The 17,758-nt window shown below is 38.0% G+C and overlaps 1 protein-coding gene across 2 annotated transcripts; it reads right to left on the bottom strand.

Annotated features, from left to right (window-relative positions):
* Positions 1 to 3,336: 3,336 nt before the first annotated feature.
* Positions 3,337 to 7,142, bottom strand: LOC125479909. 2 transcript variants are annotated; one of them, XM_048590062.1, is made up of 8 exons: positions 6,911 to 7,142; positions 6,051 to 6,233; positions 5,539 to 5,946; positions 4,781 to 4,919; positions 4,364 to 4,497; positions 3,898 to 3,960; positions 3,733 to 3,804; positions 3,337 to 3,626 (listed from the first exon to the last, which is right to left on the bottom strand). In XM_048590062.1, exons 3-8 carry the CDS (start codon positions 5,728 to 5,730, stop codon positions 3,540 to 3,542), a joined length of 687 nt encoding a protein of 228 aa, XP_048446019.1. In that variant the 5' UTR covers positions 5,731 to 5,946; positions 6,051 to 6,233; positions 6,911 to 7,142; the 3' UTR covers positions 3,337 to 3,539. The 2 variants fall into 2 exon arrangements, with proteins under 2 accessions (XP_048446019.1, XP_048446018.1); XM_048590061.1 differs by having other exon boundaries at positions 6,051 to 6,220.
* Between the last annotated feature and the right edge of the window lie 10,616 nt (positions 7,143 to 17,758).

Here is a 17,758-nt window from a genome sequence, read left to right as displayed (position 1 = left end):
GCAAGAATCAACCTGAAAACTGAGGGGCTAGTAGCTCTCTCTCGGAATTGTAGTGAAAGAACAAACCCAAATCCGTCGTACCTTTGAGGTAGCGGAAGATGTCTTCAACACCTGTCCAGTGTTTGCGTGTAGGCTCGTTGCTATATCTTGCTAAAAGTTTAACGGCAAATGAGATGTCTGGTCTAGTGCATTTGAGCTAAGTACAATAAAGTGACAATTGCACTGAGGTATGGAACTTCACATTCCAAGTGTTCTTCCTTATCTTCTTTATAACGGAAAGGATCTCGTTTAGCATCTAGCGTTTGAACGACTATAGGAGTACTTGAAGGCTTCATTTTATCCTCATTAAAACAACACACTTATGAGTGTAGTTCAACTGATGCACAAGAGTCTGAACAATGCTCGATCTTTAAGCTGAGACAGTATTGAGTTTTACCAAGATCTTTTATTTCAAATTTTGACTTCAGGTGCACAATAGTTTTCTCAAGCTCTTTAGGAGTCCCAATGAAATTCATGTCGTCGACATAAACTGCAACAATCGCAAATCAGGAATGTGATTTCTTCTGGAACGTGAAGAATAAAGAGCCTCTTGAATAATCAATTCAGTACCATTAGACAACATTATATGGGCAATACCATAACCCTCAATTAGGTTAGAATGGCCTGAAAGGGTTGCCAGGTGCGATAATTTAGGTATGAAGTTTGTAAAATAGATGCATTGCTGCAAAATAGAGTTCGTGGTTGCACTACCTGCCAAATAACTAACTTCCCCACTAGTCATACCTGGAAATAAATTAATTGAATTGGTCACAAATATAAGGAAATTCGAAAAATTTCATTCGAGAAAATGACCCATAAATTCAATATCCAAAATTTAAAACAGACACCAACAAATAGTCCAAATAAAGGAAATTGTTCAAAACTTAAACCAATAAAATAATTTGGATGGGGGTTTGAATCCAGCCACATGTATGTCTGCGATTTTATTCTTCCATTGGAGCAAATACTTCTTGAAAGTTAGACACCTCCATCTTTATATCTTCCAATAACAAAACTTCAGCAAGTTTGATTCAAACTTTTAACGACATGAATGATACTCAGCTACAACCTTGGCGGGAGCTCGGCATACACGGGGTCAATGGTCATTCGAACAACAACAATAACACATATCCGCATCCATGGTGTCAGGTGCTTTACCTTTGTTCTTGAAGTTTGAGGTTTTGTGAGCAAGGTTGTAGCGTTTTTGGGCTTTGTTCCTCCCTTGGATGGGCCTTCACTTCATCGACCTTGGGCTTTCGGTTTCTAGTTGCACCTACCACGACTAAAACGGTGGTTTGGGCGTTGATTCTCGCTAGTATGTGGTTTAGGCATAGCGGTCTAGCCACTGGGTCCAACCTGATGATTTTTCATAAACATCTGGTTTTGCTTTTCAACAAGAAGTAAAATAGACATTAAATCCGAAAACTTAGTAAACTTTTGTGCTTGTATGGTTGTTGTAAGGTAATATTACTGGCATGGAAGGTCGAATAGGTCATCTACAAGAGATCCTGTTCAGTTAAGTCCTCGTTACGGAACTTGAGAAGTGATCAAATTCGACAAACTTTAGAATTATATTCATTCACATACTTAAAGTCTTGGAAGCATAAATGTTGCTAGTCGTGTCTTGCTTCAAGCAATAATATGTCTTTTTGGTGATCAAAACGATCTGCCAAAAAACTCGTGGATCCTCCCCAACGAGGTACTCGGTTTGTAATGCATCATGCATATGCCTTCGTATGAACATCATGGCAATGGCTTTGTCAGCTTCACCAATTAGGACATCTATCTCAACTTCTATGGTAGCTGAAAGGCTCTTAGTGGTGAGGTGGAGCTTCATATCTTGTACCCACTTCGAGTTTATTCAAATTTGACATGTCGATGTCATAAAAGGGATCAAATTTGTAGTTAGTGCAATGAAATAAAAAATTATCAATCCATACACAAGGAGTACAACGTTCAGATTCGTCGAGTAAAGTAAATAGGGAAGGTATAAGTTTGTTATGAATGAACCCGTATCGAATACAGGTAATAATATCAGCAAAAGAACGTTCTCCCGTGCTTCCAGACATGCTGAGCTCCACATATTCATTTATAGAAAAAGGGGGGGGGGTCAATTTTGGGAAAGATAGGATCAGTAAATGGAAATTCACTGAGATTGAATTTAAGTGGGATCTTCAATAGTGGTACCGAGGGTGTCTTTAGAGTATACCGAATCAATATAGCTATCCTTCTTCTCTTCTATTAGACATGTTTTGATTTAAATTTTCATGAAAAACTTGGATTTTCATGGCACTTATTCGAAAAAAAAAATTCGAGTTCGAATTTTATGAACTTCACGTTCATAGATTCTTGCAAGAAAACAAAATATATATAGAAAATATGCAACATATAATATAAATGCACGTAAGCCTTCAAGGCCAACTACAATAATTAATGGATAACTTTGGCGTTGTTGGGTTCCGGCCAACAAAGAAGAAAGGGCAAAAAGTGTAAGTCCAATAGTTATTGCCTAAAAATTATCAGGCTCCGATCGTCGGTGGTACAAATTGGACCAAAAAGTATAAGTCCAAGAGGAGAGGATTGACTCGTCCTCCAAATAAGTACAATCATTAGAATAATGGGTAATTTAAAACCCAATCTAGTTAAGATTTGCACAATTACATATTAAATAATATTCAAAACATTTCTCTTGTATTCTTTTTCAAAGACTATCCCTTTTGGGAAAATTCATTTTTATCATATTTCAAATCCAACCCAATCTTTTTTGCAACTCAACTCAAGTTCCAACTTCGTGATCTTTTTTCTTCATGCGTTGATATTGAGCGTGGAGTTTGGTTAAGCAACACAATGCATTGTTAATAATTGATATTGATCTCACCACTTGAGATTTGAACGTAAGGCTTTCCATTTCCAAATAATTCATACATATCTATTTTTGAAATACATGATCAATACTGCACCAAAAACCGTATTTATTTTACATAATTGAGGATTGATTAGTTCTATTTCCACCATGCTTTTCCATCGTTCAAAAGTTTAAACAGGAAATAAAGGTACCATCTCAGCAATCTACACCAGTAAATAAAGAACCTGAAAAAACTATGATTGGAGAAAAACAACTCTCACGGTGCAAAACCGCTCTCTCCCCTCACGTGAGACCATGCCCTATCACGTGAAGAGAGAGAGAGAGAGAGAGAGAGGGAGAGGTACATTATTCACCCTCCTCGGCAGTCTACACATTAGATTTTGTACAAAACCATATGCTTCTAAAACCAAGCACATCATATAATACTCAAATGGCAGATATAATGATGAGATTAATATCTAATACTGATATAGAACAACTCAGGTATGAGCCCTGTACTACAATGTTAGGATTCGAGGGAGACGATACTAAACCCGAACTCTCCACATCAGTCTATGATTAGATCTGATCTAACGGTTAGGGTAGTAGATACATATGTATATTATTATACAAACATACTTCCTTTTTTTAACATTCACATTTGTCGCTCTGCTTGTTTCCACTTCCTACTCCTGGCAGCATCGACGAATTCAGTGACCACAGATACCTCATCCAACGGCATCTGCAACCAAGAACAAAAAATATGACACTGAGTGTTCTATTTATGCATGCAAAACATATATGTAATTTTGTGTGTACAGAATCATGGATTCATGAGTGAGAGATACCTGCTGCAAGGTAAAATGTCGTTGTGCAGCATTGATCAACTGTTCCCTTGTTGGATTAGAATTCCCGCTTAACTACAATTTCAAATAGCAAGAGCTGGATTTAGTCGAAAGATTTCATCAACAGGCAGAACAAACAAAAGAAGAGCAGGAATCAGCGATACCCACAAGATTGAAGTGTCTGCAATACCTCCTCAATGAGCTTGTTCCTAGTTTTCCCAAGTTTACTCTCTGATTATCCACGCAACACATTAGGCAACACAGTAATGGCGTACATAGAAATTCGGATATTCATATAGCATTAAGCGTAAAAGGATAACTATATATCAGAGCATGAACATTTTGCTTAGCCTAAAAACGTGTCATCTACTAGAACCATTGGAGTGACCGATACAAGCATATTGAAGCAAACCGTTTGTTATTACTTGAGTAGGAAATCATAAGCATGAAAAACCATTTCATTCAAAGGACTAAAAGCAGTAAAACTCCCAATTCATAATTTTTTATTCCTCACAAAGTTTACAGCGTTGTTCTTCAAATAAGTGAAAGCATATTGAGGAGACTCATTTAGTAGACAGGATAAATTTTCAATGACAAACATGAATACCCAGATCTCTCTTTCCAAGTTACTTACCGACTGGGGTGCTTGGATGTATTGAACTTCTCTATAACTGCCACGATTCATTGACTTCGTTGCTGAGGATGGAACATATGGCCTTGAAAATCGAACTCGTGGTTTGCTATGCTTATGGAACTCAAAACATCTAGCTGCCAAAAGAAATACAATTATTAACATTAGATTGAAGCTCTAAATGAACGCCAAACGTAAACCATCATAAAAAGAGTGACCCCATACACAAGGATCCCATCATCAAGATCCAAAAAGGGACAGCTGTAGAGTCGTATCCTTCGTTCTCTGAAGGCTGTTTTCCCATTTCGAGTCCACAACCTCTAGGTTGCGATGGAACAACCTTACCAGTTGAATACCACACCTAAAGAAATTAGAATTGACTCAATTGATGCTTCATTAGGTATGGTATATGCAACTTACAGAAATCATTTTCCTTATCACCGTGGTCAGAGCTGCTGCTCGAGTACTCAAGATTGGAATCTTCCTCATTTCCTGTAGGATGTTCGAGCACACTCAATGCATTCCTTTGCAGCTTAACTTCAACCCCATTTTTCAGAACCTTGTATCGCCAAAAATTAACGGTTTAAAATATAAATACCCAAAGTGCAGAGTAGGATAACAATGACAATCCATACTTGAAACTCAAGTTTTGAAAGAATTTGGATAATAACAAGCCCTACATGCCAATGATGAGAAGGATTCCATACATTTAGTTAATTCTCAAAGCGTAGATTATGATCTAAATTACAAAATCGCAACAGAATAAACAGAACCCAGAACAGAATTTCTGATACAAAATATATTCACAATTACATGAAAAAAAAAAAAAAATGGAAGACATGATTGCTTATATGATGCAAATTGTAGTTGTCCACTCCAAGAAACCTAAAACCCTAAATTTGTTTGAAATGCAAGACCCACAATTATTGTTAGAATACATTTAGTTAATCCGGAATCATATTTCTACAATTATTCTCACAGCAGGAAACAGCAAACCACATGAATGCTTTTCCTTTCCCAACCAAAATTACCAACAAATCCACATGAGAGCAAAATTGGCAAAACAGTTGAAAAATAAAAGCAATAACGGTATACAAAGTCCACAAAAAACCAAATTAAGAAACAATTAAATTAAGACAAAAATAGTTAAAGAAAAAAAGGTAAAAAGGGAAGAATACCAGCCAGTGCCAACCCCCAAGCCCAACAGCTTTCTTGACCACGCCTTGAAGACCCACCAAAATAGACTTTGTTCTATTGTTTCCAGTGACAATAACCTTTGTGTGCCTGGGAAGAACTGAAAGTTCCTCATCCCCGCTTTCTTCGCGAAAAGGCGATAGAATCCGAGAACCACAGAGCTCTGCCTCCAGCATTCTTGCCACTTTCAATCACAAACTATAACTTGTACAAAACCCAATCAAACAACCAAAATAAAACCACTTCACAGTTCAATACCCAACTTCTGAATTCGACAATTCGAGATACAAAAACCCATTCATTACTTGGGTTTTGCTTACATTCATTACTGCTAAAATTACCCGGACAGACTTATGAACCAATTTAGCCAAGAATATCCCTACCTCCAATTCCTGTGGCACAAGAAAAATGGAGGCCTTGTGTTTTATAAACCCAGAGACCTGCAGGGCCTGGAATTAATTCTAGTGAGAGAGAGAGGGGAGAGAGAGAGTGGAACCTTTCTCTGTGAATGTGAGTAATTCTTGAGCTCTGACACGAAATCTTTAGGGAAATCTTCAATGCTAAACATAGAATTTCAATCACTGGTTCACGGGCTAAGATTGATCACATTAAATGAAGCACTATTTCCTTCAGATCAAAGACATATGCTTTTAACCAAGCTTCTCTCTGCATGCAAAACCTGAATCAATACACACACATATACATATATAATATATATGGGATTAGTTTTCTCACAGTTTCTGCATTGAATTTAGATTGAAGGGGATTTTTCTCTTTGAAAATTCACCAGAAACAGCTGAACATTTTTCAGAAAATAATAATAAAAATAAATAAATCTATTTACTTCTATGGTGAAATTACGTCAGCACTCAACCAAAGCAAATCCCAAAACTTCTGTTTGGCAGCTGAGAAAGTGTCAGAAATTCAAAAATAAAAAGTTTTCAAATTTTTTGGCCTATTTAAAAACTGAATTAAATTTTTTGGAGAATAAGCAACATGATTAAATAAAGGAGAATAAGCAAAACAGGCACAAAATTTTTGGATTTTTGGTTCAACTGTTTGTGCCCCCACTACTGGATTTTTTTGTTTTTTTTATTTCAAAAAATAAGCTCAACCATGAATTCTTACAACTTGATGGCATTACAACCTGTGAAATTTTCAAAAAAATATTCAAATAATTAATCCCAATAAACCCATAAAAAAATCATAAATGACAGTGAGGAGCTGCTAAAAAATAGCAGCTTTTGAAGCCAAATTCAGCAAAGACTTGAACTTAAACCAGTAAAAACTGCAAATGGCTGTGAAACCAAATGTGTCAAAATCCCAATTCAAAAAAGCAGAGAAAAAGTGCATTACCTGTTTGGATGCCGAGAAAATAATAGGAAACTCTCAGAAAAACCCAGGTAAGAAAAAGTACCCAAAACAAGTTTTTGAATAATTTGGAGTGACCTTGAAGACTGGAGAATTGGAGGATTTGCAGATTGTGAAAAATGCAGAAGCTTTTTTGAGAATGAGTGAAAAGGATTGGAATTTGCTGATGAGAGAGAAAATAGAGAGAGAGAGAGAGGGTGGGGAAGGAAGGAAGGAGCACACTAAATGCTTACCAACTGCCAAGGGAACTACCTGCCATTTTCCGTACAGTCACGCCTTTGTAACCGGTAGAAACGGGTAGTGCCGGTTGAAATGGGAGGCTCCGGCTCGGCTGGGATTTTGTGAGCCGGGTGGTTTTGTTGTGTAGTGGGAGCTTAAGGGTGCGTTTGTTGCACTGGATTGTCTCGGACTGAACTAGCTTCAGGACTAAGTTGGACTGGCTTAGACTAAACTAAGTTGGACTAATTTAGTGAAACCTTTGGTGCAGCGTCGGACTAAGAAGCATGATTGCAATATTATATTATTTTATATTAATTTGATGTATATTAATTAGTATTTTATTATTACTTTATCTTTTTCCTTCTTTTTTTTTTTTCTAGAATCATCACTCTCCAATATCTGTAAGCTTCATTTTTCACTCCACCTCTCCATCTCCCTTTCCCTTTTTCCCCATTTTTGTCTCTCCGCCTCTCCTTCCAATTTCCTTTTCTCCCCATTTTTGCCCCACATTTTTTTCGAGGTCATGTTTTGCAGAAAGACACAATCTTTGAGAGACCCACAGGAGGGAAAGAGAGAGATATCGAAATCAAGGGTTGCTTTCTTGCATGTTTTGGTTCTTCCAAAAACAAAAAACGCAGGAGTAATACGATGTCCTTTGTGAGTCTGTTCTTGCATCTTTGAGAGACCCATAGGCAGTGTCTCACTCTCCTCTTCTTTTTTTTTTTTTTTTTTTTTTTTTTTCTCTCGCTTCACCTTTGTGCTCTCCCATTGCTCTCTTTGAATTTCTTTTTTCTTCATATTTGGTACTTGTATTTTCTGGGAAAATCATAGTTTGGTCAAGAAAAATCACTTAAAGTCACTGCACTCATGCTAAAGTTTTCAATCTTGTTGTTGGTGGAAGAATTTGGGTCACCATGAGACCCGTTTTTGCCGTCGTTCGGGTCAACCTAGATGGCAAAAAACCCTAAATCACCGACCCAGATGCCAAAAGGGGGCTAGGTCTACTAGACGACGGAGATCGGTGACAGTCGTTTGAGGTTTGGTCAGTGGAGAAGGGAGGGCTGATGCTACTCATGCGGGTTTGAGCGATGGTACTTGCAGAAGATGGAGACGGGACTAGCAATCCCGTAGTTTTTGGGGATCCTCGTTAAGAACTCGTAACGAGGTGAATAATCTGAGCGAGTCCGACCTAAGCTCATTAAATCTAATCCAGGTGCAGACTAAACAAGGGACTACAGTCTAGTCTAATCCAGTCCCCCCTAATTCGGTTAAACAAACAGGCCCTAAAGGACTAAGGCCATCTCCAACCAAAGGCTGATCAGAGGGCTATTGTTTTAACCCTCTGGTCCTCCAAGATATTAATATTTTAATGAACAGTATAGGGTCATATTTGGTTACATCTCCAACTAAGGGCCATAGGGCTTGTTTTAACCTTGTCATAAAAAACCGTCTCCAACCAAGGACCATAGGGCCAAACATAATTTATTATTTAAAAACTACAACTTAAATTCAAATCCAACAGCTAGGTGATGTCAGCATGACGTCAACTAGCCGTTGGATTTGAATTTTTTTTTGTTTTTGCTATAAATAGGGTGGATATTGGGCTATAATTCACATAACTTTAAATTCAATATATTTCAATTCAATCTCTTTCAATTCAAGTTTGCAATGAATTCCAACTTTGGATCCTGTTCGGATTCCAACTGGGGGTCCTCATCTAATTCCAAATTGGAAGAAAAATAGGCGCAAATGAGACGAGAAGATGAGGAGTCTGATGAAGAAGTTCAAGTAAGGCGCAAGAAACAAAACAGAGCAGCAGCCATGCTGTGTCAGTCAACTGAGGAACAACCTCAATAGGGTGGCTCTGTTGCTGGTCGTTTTTACAAACCACGAAACAAAGCGATGACGCATGCCAATCTGATGAACAACTACTTCAACCCCAACTCGATGTAGACAGAAGAGGATTTCAAATGTCACTTCTAGATGAGGCGTCATGTCTTCAAGCGTTTACTTCGTGATGTCCAGTAGGTCAATCCATACTTTTGACAGAAGCGGGATAAAGCAGGCCGCCCTGGTTTCTCACCTCATTAGAAGGTTACTATTACACTCCTGATGGCTTATGGCTCCCCAGCTGATTTGATGGATGAAATCCATGGTATGTTTGAGTCTACATGCCCTGATACTCTTGAACAATTATGTGACACAATTGTTCAGGTTTACAAAGACGAGTACCTCCGCGGGCCAAATCAAGAAGATTTTAATCGGCTCATTCGCAAAGTTGAAGACCATGGGTTTCCGAGCATGATAGGGTCATTAGACTGTATGCATTGGGATTGGAAGAATTGTCCCGCCGGATAGCAAGGAAGCTTCTGCGGAAAGTCGAGAAAGCCAACTGTTGTGTTAAAAGGTGGTCACCTCATATGACACATGGATATTGCATGCTTCTTGGGTGTTCACCCTTTTTCAATTGCCTGACGGAAGGTAAATCACCTCAACTTGACTACTACATCAACGTTCGTCAATACAATATGAGGTATTACTTGGCATATGACATCTACCCAAAGTGGGCGACACATGTCCAAGCAATTACAAACCCTAGGAATGGTGTGCAAAAGTTGTTTATCTTACACCAAGAGGCATACCAAAAAGATGTTGAGAGAGCTTTCAGTATTCTACAAACATGGTGGAAGATCATCAGCGAACCGGTAAGAGGGTGTAGTCGAGAAAATTTGGACTCCATTATGATGTCTTGCATCATATTACACAATATGATGGTGGAGGATGAGCGAGATGGGTATATTGATGGAGAGTTCGATGATGACCAAGAAGATCCATATAGATTAAGAAGGGCTCCTGCAAAAATATATGATAGGCCTAATTTGCCTTTCAATCCAAGAACTGGTAGTATCTCTATAAATGAGTACATGAGGTGTTATAGAATAATACGTTCCCGTGCCACAAACAAGTACCTACAACAGGATCTTGTTGCACATCTTTGGGCCAAAAATAGCATGGAGTAGGCGTTTAAGTTTTATGTTGTTAAATGTTTTTAAAAATATTTTTTAAGTTTCATGTTGTTAAATGTTTTTTCTTTTTATATTGTATAATTTTTATGCTGGTTAATATTATTTAATGTTGTTTCATGTTACTTAATTTAATTTAATGTTGTATAATGACTTAGGAAGTTATAAGAAAAAAAAATTAGAATTTAAAAAAAATATGAAACAAATTTTGTAAAATACAAGTTATAGGAAAAAAAAAATAATTAAAACAAATTTTGTAAAATAGAAGTTATAGAAAAAAAAAAATAGAAGTTATAGGAAAAAAATAATAAAAATAAAACTCTAAAAAAAAAAAAAAAACAGTTAGCTGACGTCAACAAGCCGCTGCATTTGAAATATGGCTTAGAATTCCTGTCGGATATATTCATGTCGGTTATATCTGACAGGAATGCTCGAATTTCTGGCTCAACCTGGGGCTGGCTGGATTGGGCTAGCTGGTTGGCCATTTGGCCATTTCAGATTCCGTGGGGCCCATGAGCCATCTGGCCTAACCCTCAGTTGGAGACGATTTTTGGGCTATTTTCGACCCTCTGGCCTTCTGGACCATTTGGTTGGAGATGGCCTAAGGGTGTGTTTGTTGCATCGGACTATCTCATACTAGACTAGCTTCAAGGGCTAAGCTGGACTGGCTTAAACTACACTAAGTTGGATTGACTTAGTGAAGCGTTTGGTGCAGTGTCAGACTAACAAAAATAAAATAATATTTATTTATTTCCTTTTTCTTTTTCCTATTCCTTTTCATTTTTTCCAGAACACTCTTCCTTTTTCCAGACTCTCTCGAGAACCAGAGCTTTCCATCTTCTTTTATCCTTTTTCCTCTTTTCATTATCTCTCTAGAACCAAAGCACTCATTCTCTCTTTATGCCCTTCATTTTTCTAGAAAACTATCTTGAATGAATGAAAGCTCTTACTGTTTTTCTCTTTTTTTATTCTTGAAAAGTTGTTCTGCATAAATCTGTGTTTGACAATTGAAAGATGTGCATAGCTTCTAATGAATTTGGTTTTGCAATTTGAGTATGGGATTTGCAATGGAATCTGGTTTCGTGATTCGAATGTGGGTTGCAATTTCAGCAAATCTGGGCTCTGTCTACTCGCTTTCGAGTCTGGGTTTTGCGATTCGAATCAAAGTGAATAAAACAACAGCGAGATCAGAGAGAGAATGCGACGGGTTCTGGGTTCTGTAAGATTCGAAATGAGCAGACGATGTGATTCTAGGTTGGCGAGTGTTGACAATGTTGGCAACACGAGCAAACGAAAAGAGCAGAAAAAGGAGAAGGAGGGTGATGAAGAGAGAGAACGTGAGAAGACGAAGACGCAGTAAAGGTCTTAGCATTCTCATGGTTATTGGGAGGTCTCGCTAAGACCTTTTAGTGAAGGGTTTTGTCCATGCGAGTCCCCTTTACTTTCATTAATGTTAATCCCAGCACGGAACAAATACGGTAGTGGACTAACAGCTAGTCTAGTCCAGTCCAGTCCCACTTAGTTAGGGTAAACAAACGCCCCTAAAGGTGCGTTTGTTTTACCTCCTTAGGAGGGATTGGCTTGGGCTTCCTTAACTGAGATTATTATCCTATGTTTGATAAGGTCTTAGACTACAATAAATGAGGCTCGCCTCGACTACAAGACCCTTCCCCGCTTTGCTAAACCCCGTTATCTAGTCCCATATTTTCGCTTGGTATTAAGCGGGACTAAAAGAAAATTAAGGCCGAGATCCAGACCCCAGCTTTTGCTTGCTAAATAACGACATCTAATCATTGGGCTTCCTTCTTTTTTTGCGGCGTTGTCACCTGTGGCTAGCAATCGGCGGTGCTTGTTCTTCATTTTTCCTAAAAAAAATCCTAGATGGCTAGCTTTAGGGATGAATAGAAAATTTCTAGAAACCCTTGGGAATTGCTTTCTTCTTTTAACCATCTCTAGAAAAACCCATTGCTCTGTTTCAAATAATGCTCAAAGCTTCTTTCTTTCTCAATTGACACTTTGACCAACTCACCGGAAAAAGAAAATCAAGAAATTGGAAAAATCAATGGAGTCAGTCAGATAACTAATAAAGATGATGATTGATTGGTTGTATAGATTATAGAGTTCAAAGGAAAGATGGGAAGAATCTGGGTTTTGTAGGAAAAAATGAAAGAAATGAGAGATGGGACAGAGCTAAAGAGGGAGAAGAGGAAAGAAATTTCCAGAGAGGGGCATAGATTTTTAGAAGAAAAAAGAAGAAGAAAGAAAGATGTTGAATTAATAATAAAAATATTATTGAAAATGTGTTAAATAATATAATATTATAGTTTGTTAATTATTTTGTTTTTTAGTTTGACACTGTATCAAATGCTTCACTAAGTCAGTCCAGTTTAGTCTAGTATAAGCCAATCCAACTTAGTCCCTGAAGCTAGTCTAGTTCGAGATAGTACAGTGCAACAAATGCATCCTAATGTAAATGCGTGGCCTATATATATCTTGACCGTGATACTGTGGACTCTTTTTTTAACTCCAAAGAAATAGAAAATCTTGTAGGTAAAAACTAGAAATTACAAATAAAAAAAAGATACCTAGGGTAGTTTTCATTTGTTCAATGGATAATGCTAAGGAAGACCAAACTATAAACTAAATTTATAAATTAAATAATGTGTCATAAATAAAAAATAAGCACGTTAATCAACACTTGAATAATAATCTAATTATCAACAACCACATCATTTTGGTTTGCAAACTTTGGTTAAAAAATTTGATCTCTTTAGCATTACTTGACACACCCTGACCTACATCGAGGCATGCTAGCCGTCACGTGAGAATGACGTAACTATGTGCATAGTGCGGAAGCAATATTGATATAGAGAAATACGAATAAATAAAAACCAAGTTACCAGCAATACTAGCTAAGAAGAGGTGCTAGTGCGAGATTAAGTGTGAAATACACAACTAGAGCATAAGTAACCTAGGTGCAGTCCAACAGGACAAGTACTAATTAAACAACACCCAAAGGTGACCCTACATTTGTGAATTCTGTCAGAACCTCAGCTGGAAACCTCGTGAGCCACCAACGATGACTCCTACCTAGAACCTGGAGGGGCGCAAAACAGAAAATGTGAGTGGGCAAAAACAAAACTTTTCAAAACCATTTCATTTCTCAAATGTTCTAACCCCTTGTCGTAAAACCTGTATAATTTCCCAAAAAATAGAACATATATATATATATATATGTATATATATTCGTATCTCAAAACCATGCTCAACAAGCTTTAGTCATAAATATGTCATGCCAAATATCTCAATATGACAGAATAAGTAACTCAGGTAAAATAGATCAATGAGAAATAACATATTAGCCGGATCCACCTAATGTGGCCTGTACGACTAAACTCCTAGCTCATAAATCATGCCTGCACACATGTCGGAACCACCTATAGTGGTCTGTACGACAGGATTGGGTGTAAATAAATACGCTCTAGTGCTACGATCAAGTGAAGACTGTGCGAATAATCGCAGGTCACTTACGAGTCGGAACCACTTATAGTGGTCTGAATGACAGGACTGTGCACTTGACTTGGATCCAAGGTGAGCGTATGGTGTGGGAGGTGAACATCACGTGAAGGACTGTGCCTTAACCATAGCGGGAGCACTAACATCGGGGTGCAGGTTTATGAGCTCTCAACACATCTCACATAATCATCAATTTACATAAACAATCTACAACTCACCTGGTACTTACCTGAGCGTCCACAGCGTCAAATCACATTTATGCATACTATATTAATTCAATGATCTACGTATAAATCAATATGCATGGTATTTCTAAACATAAATTTATTTAAATCGATTTTCTGGGAAAAATTTCAAGTATATAGGTATATACGGAAAACCAAAAGCCCACTCACTGGTACGTGGAAGGGTCGTAGCCCCCAAGCCTTGATTGACTACGCTTGTCCTGAGGATAGGTCTCACCTATATGCGAAACAACTATAAAAACGTTAATTTAAAGCACATAAACGAAACTAGCTAATAACTTCTCATACAATGCTCAAATAAGGTGATTGAATATACCACCATGATCTACATAACCTCAGGAACATCTCTATATTTTTAGAAAAATTTTCTGATCACCCACGCATCGGCCAAGGCACGGCTAGACACGCCCTCACGCGCGAACATATGCCTGGCACGCCTAACGGTAACCGTTAACGCCGTTAGGAATATTCCGTTAGTAAGTAGCATAATCCGTTAAAACTAACTTAACGCTGCTAGAATATTCTGTCAAACTTGACGGAATATTCCGTCGTCTTCAACCACTGTTCGCCGATGACCGTCGCCGTCGCCGGAAATTGGAAAAACTTCAAACCTTAATATCTTCTTCATTTCTCAACCAAAATCCATGAAATTTTCACCAAGATGAAGCTCTAAACGAATAGAACACATTCTTACCACTTTTGTAACCTAAAACCCAAGGAAATTCGCCGAAAAATCCTTCAATATTCCAGTCACCTCTGCAACTCGCTAATCCGAGCTTTCTCGACTTCCAAAACACTTCAAAATTACTCCCCGAGCTTCGTGAAGATGTCTCCTAGAACCTTAAAACTCATTGAAAACTTCACGATCACGTTTGCATGAACAATACATCAAATCGGGAATTCTGGTTCTCGGGTTTTCGAAGGTTTCACGTCCAACCAAAGGTATGGATCGACTCCTGAGCTTGCAAGGAGTCCAAAAACAACTACAACGATCTTGATCTGTGACTGGAAGGGTTGGTTTGAGGTTTGTTCGTATAGTTGTACGGAAATGGAAGAAAATTTGAGAGAGAGGAGAGAGAGAGAGAGAGTTAGCGAGAAAGGGGTATGTGTGCGTGTGTGTGGTCTAGATGGCAGCCTACCAAAACAAAAGAAAATAAAACCTAAGCTTAAGTTCCTAATTGGTTCCAAAATATTAAGGACTTAACATAAATGGTCCACATCCAAAGTAAAACCACACAACACTACACAACGTCCAAGGGTAAAATAAACATTCACACCATCGAGGATAACATAATAGACACATTCGGAACAGGCTGTCACAACCTACCCCCTTAAGAAAATTTCGTCCTTGAAATTCACACAATAAATACAATCCACTAATAATCATAAAACAGGTGTGGATACATTTCTCTCATCCAGTCCTCTGTCTCCCAAGTAGCCTCTTCCACCGAGTGATTTCTCTACAAAACTTTCACCAAACGCACTGTCTTGTTTCTCAGCACCTTATCTTTCCAATCCAATATCGTCACTGGCTCCTCATCATAAGTCAAATCTGGATTAATTTCCAAAGGTTGAGGAGGAATCACATGTGACGGATCTGAAACATAATGATGAAGCATGGAAACATGGAACATATCATGCACTTTAGACAACTTTAGAGGCAACTCAAGCCTGTAAGCAACTTCATTGACTCTCTCGGTGATCATATATGGTTCGGTGTACCTAAGACTTAGCTTACCTTTCTTCCGGAATTGTACCACACCTCTCCACGGTGAAAGCTTTAAAAGTACCCAATCACCCACTTTATACACCCTGTTAGTGGCATGTTTATCTGCTAAGCTCTTCTATCGATCCTGGGCCACTTTTAGGTTAGACTTAATCACCTAAATATTTTGAGTAGTTTCCTCTACTATCTCAGGGCCCACCAAAACTCTTTCGCCAACTTCTGACCACCACAAAGGTGTACGATAAGACCTTCCATAAAGTGCCTCAAATGGTGCCATACCAATACTTGAATGAAAAATATTGTTGTAGGCAAATCCCATTAATTCCAACTGCTTATGCCAATCATCACCAAACTGCAATACCGAAGATCTTAACATATCCTCCAACGTTTGAATAGTTCTATCTGATTGTCTATCTGTCTGAGGATGATATGTTGTACTATAAAGTAATCTCGAACCAAGAGTTTCCTGGAATGTTACCCAGAACTTAGAAGTAAATCTAGGATCACGATCCGAGACAATACTAACTGGAACTCCATGGTACTTCACAATCTTCGATATAAATAATTCAGCTAATCGGCTTAAAGAATACTTCTCCCTCACTGGAATAAAATGTGCTGACTTAGTAAGCTGATCAACTATCACCCAAATGCCATCATAACCATTATGTGTACGAGGAAGCTTGTACACAAAATCCATAGTAATGTTTTCTCATTTCCACTGTGGAACGGAAAGTGGCTGCATCAACCCAAAATGCTTATTCCTTTCAGCTTTAACTTGCTGACAAATGGCACACCTACTCACATTCTCAGCAATTTCTCTTTTCATACCTGGCCAATAATAAAATGGTCGAATGGTATGATACATTTTAGTACCTCCGTGATGCATTGCATATGCTGTACAGTGCGCTTCATCCAAAATTTCTTTCTTTAATTCCATATTATTCGGCATAAATATTCTACTCTCCTGCATAAGCATGCCATCTGATTCTCTAATTCTGAAGTCTTTCTTCTTCCCCCGATTCCTTGCTTGAATTATTTCCTGGGCTTCCACATTATTCATCTGAGCCTCAAGCACACGATCAATTAAAATTGGTCTAACTTGGAAATTAGCAAGTAAGGCTTCTTCTCATTCTTCTACCCCTAACTTCACTCTAGTGGACCTCAAATCAGCAAGAAGAGGAACATGGCAAGCATAAATTGCATTAAGTCTAACTGGAGTCTTCCTACTAAGTGCATTAGCCACCACACTTGCACAACTAGGGTGATACTCAATCGTGCAATCATAATCATTTAGCAACTCAATCCACCTTCGTTCTCGAAGATTAAGATCTCTTTGAGTAAAAAGATATTGAAGACTTTTATGATCCGTAAAGATTGTACATTTTTCACTATAAAGATAATGTCTCCAAATCTTCAAAGCAAAGATAATGGCTGCTAACTCCAGATCATGAGTAGGGTAATTCATCTTATGAGATTTCAACTATCTTGAAGCATAAGCAATCACCCTACCATGTTGCATCAACACACATCCCAAACCATTCAAAGAAGCATTACTATAGATCTCGAAATTACCACTATCATCTGGGAGTGCCAAAACAGGTGCATGAGTGAGACAATACTTCAACTGCTAGAAGGTCTGCTCACAATTATTGTCCCACTCAAACTTAACCTCTTTTCTAGTCAACCTTGTTAATGGCAAAGCAATGACTGAAAAATCTTTAACAAACCGTTGATAATAACTTGTTAGACCAAGGAAACTTCGTACCTCAGTGACGGTTTGTGGTTGTTCTCAATTCTCCACCGCTACTACCTTTTGAGGATCCACCAGAATACCTTAGGCGAATATAACATGTCCCAAAAATGCCACTTGATTCAACCAAAATTGACTTTTGCTAAACTTAGCATACAATTGGTGTTCCCTCAATCTCTTCAACACCAAAGTGAGATGTCGAACATGCTCAGATTTAGACTTAGAGTATACCAGCATATCGTTAATAAAGACAATGACAAACTTGTCTAAATATGGCTGGAATACTCGATTAATCAAATCCATAAAAGCTGCTGGTACGTTAGTTAATTCGAATGACATCACAAGAAACTCATA

Source organism: the organism of the source record quoted next, unplaced genomic scaffold (assembly GCF_019419815.1).
Source record: "Pyrus x bretschneideri cultivar Hongxiangsu unplaced genomic scaffold, Pyrus_bretschneideri_v1 Contig30, whole genome shotgun sequence".
NCBI classification, from domain to species: domain Eukaryota; kingdom Viridiplantae; phylum Streptophyta; class Magnoliopsida; order Rosales; family Rosaceae; genus Pyrus; species Pyrus x bretschneideri.
This window is presented reverse-complemented; position numbering and strand designations above follow the sequence as displayed.

Excerpts from the sequence above, each read along its gene's own strand:
- LOC125479909 (XM_048590062.1), bottom strand. The coding sequence starts at position 5,730 with ATGCTGGAGGCAGAGCTCTGTGGTTCTCGGATTCTATCGCCTTTTCGC. Across the intron at positions 4,498-4,780 it reads TGATAAGGAAAATGATTTCT|CTAGATGTTTTGAGTTCCAT; the intron begins GTAAGTTGCATA and ends TTCTTTTGGCAG. Across the intron at positions 3,805-3,897 it reads ATTGCAGACACTTCAATCTT|TTAAGCGGGAATTCTAATCC; the intron begins GTGGGTATCGCT and ends TTGAAATTGTAG.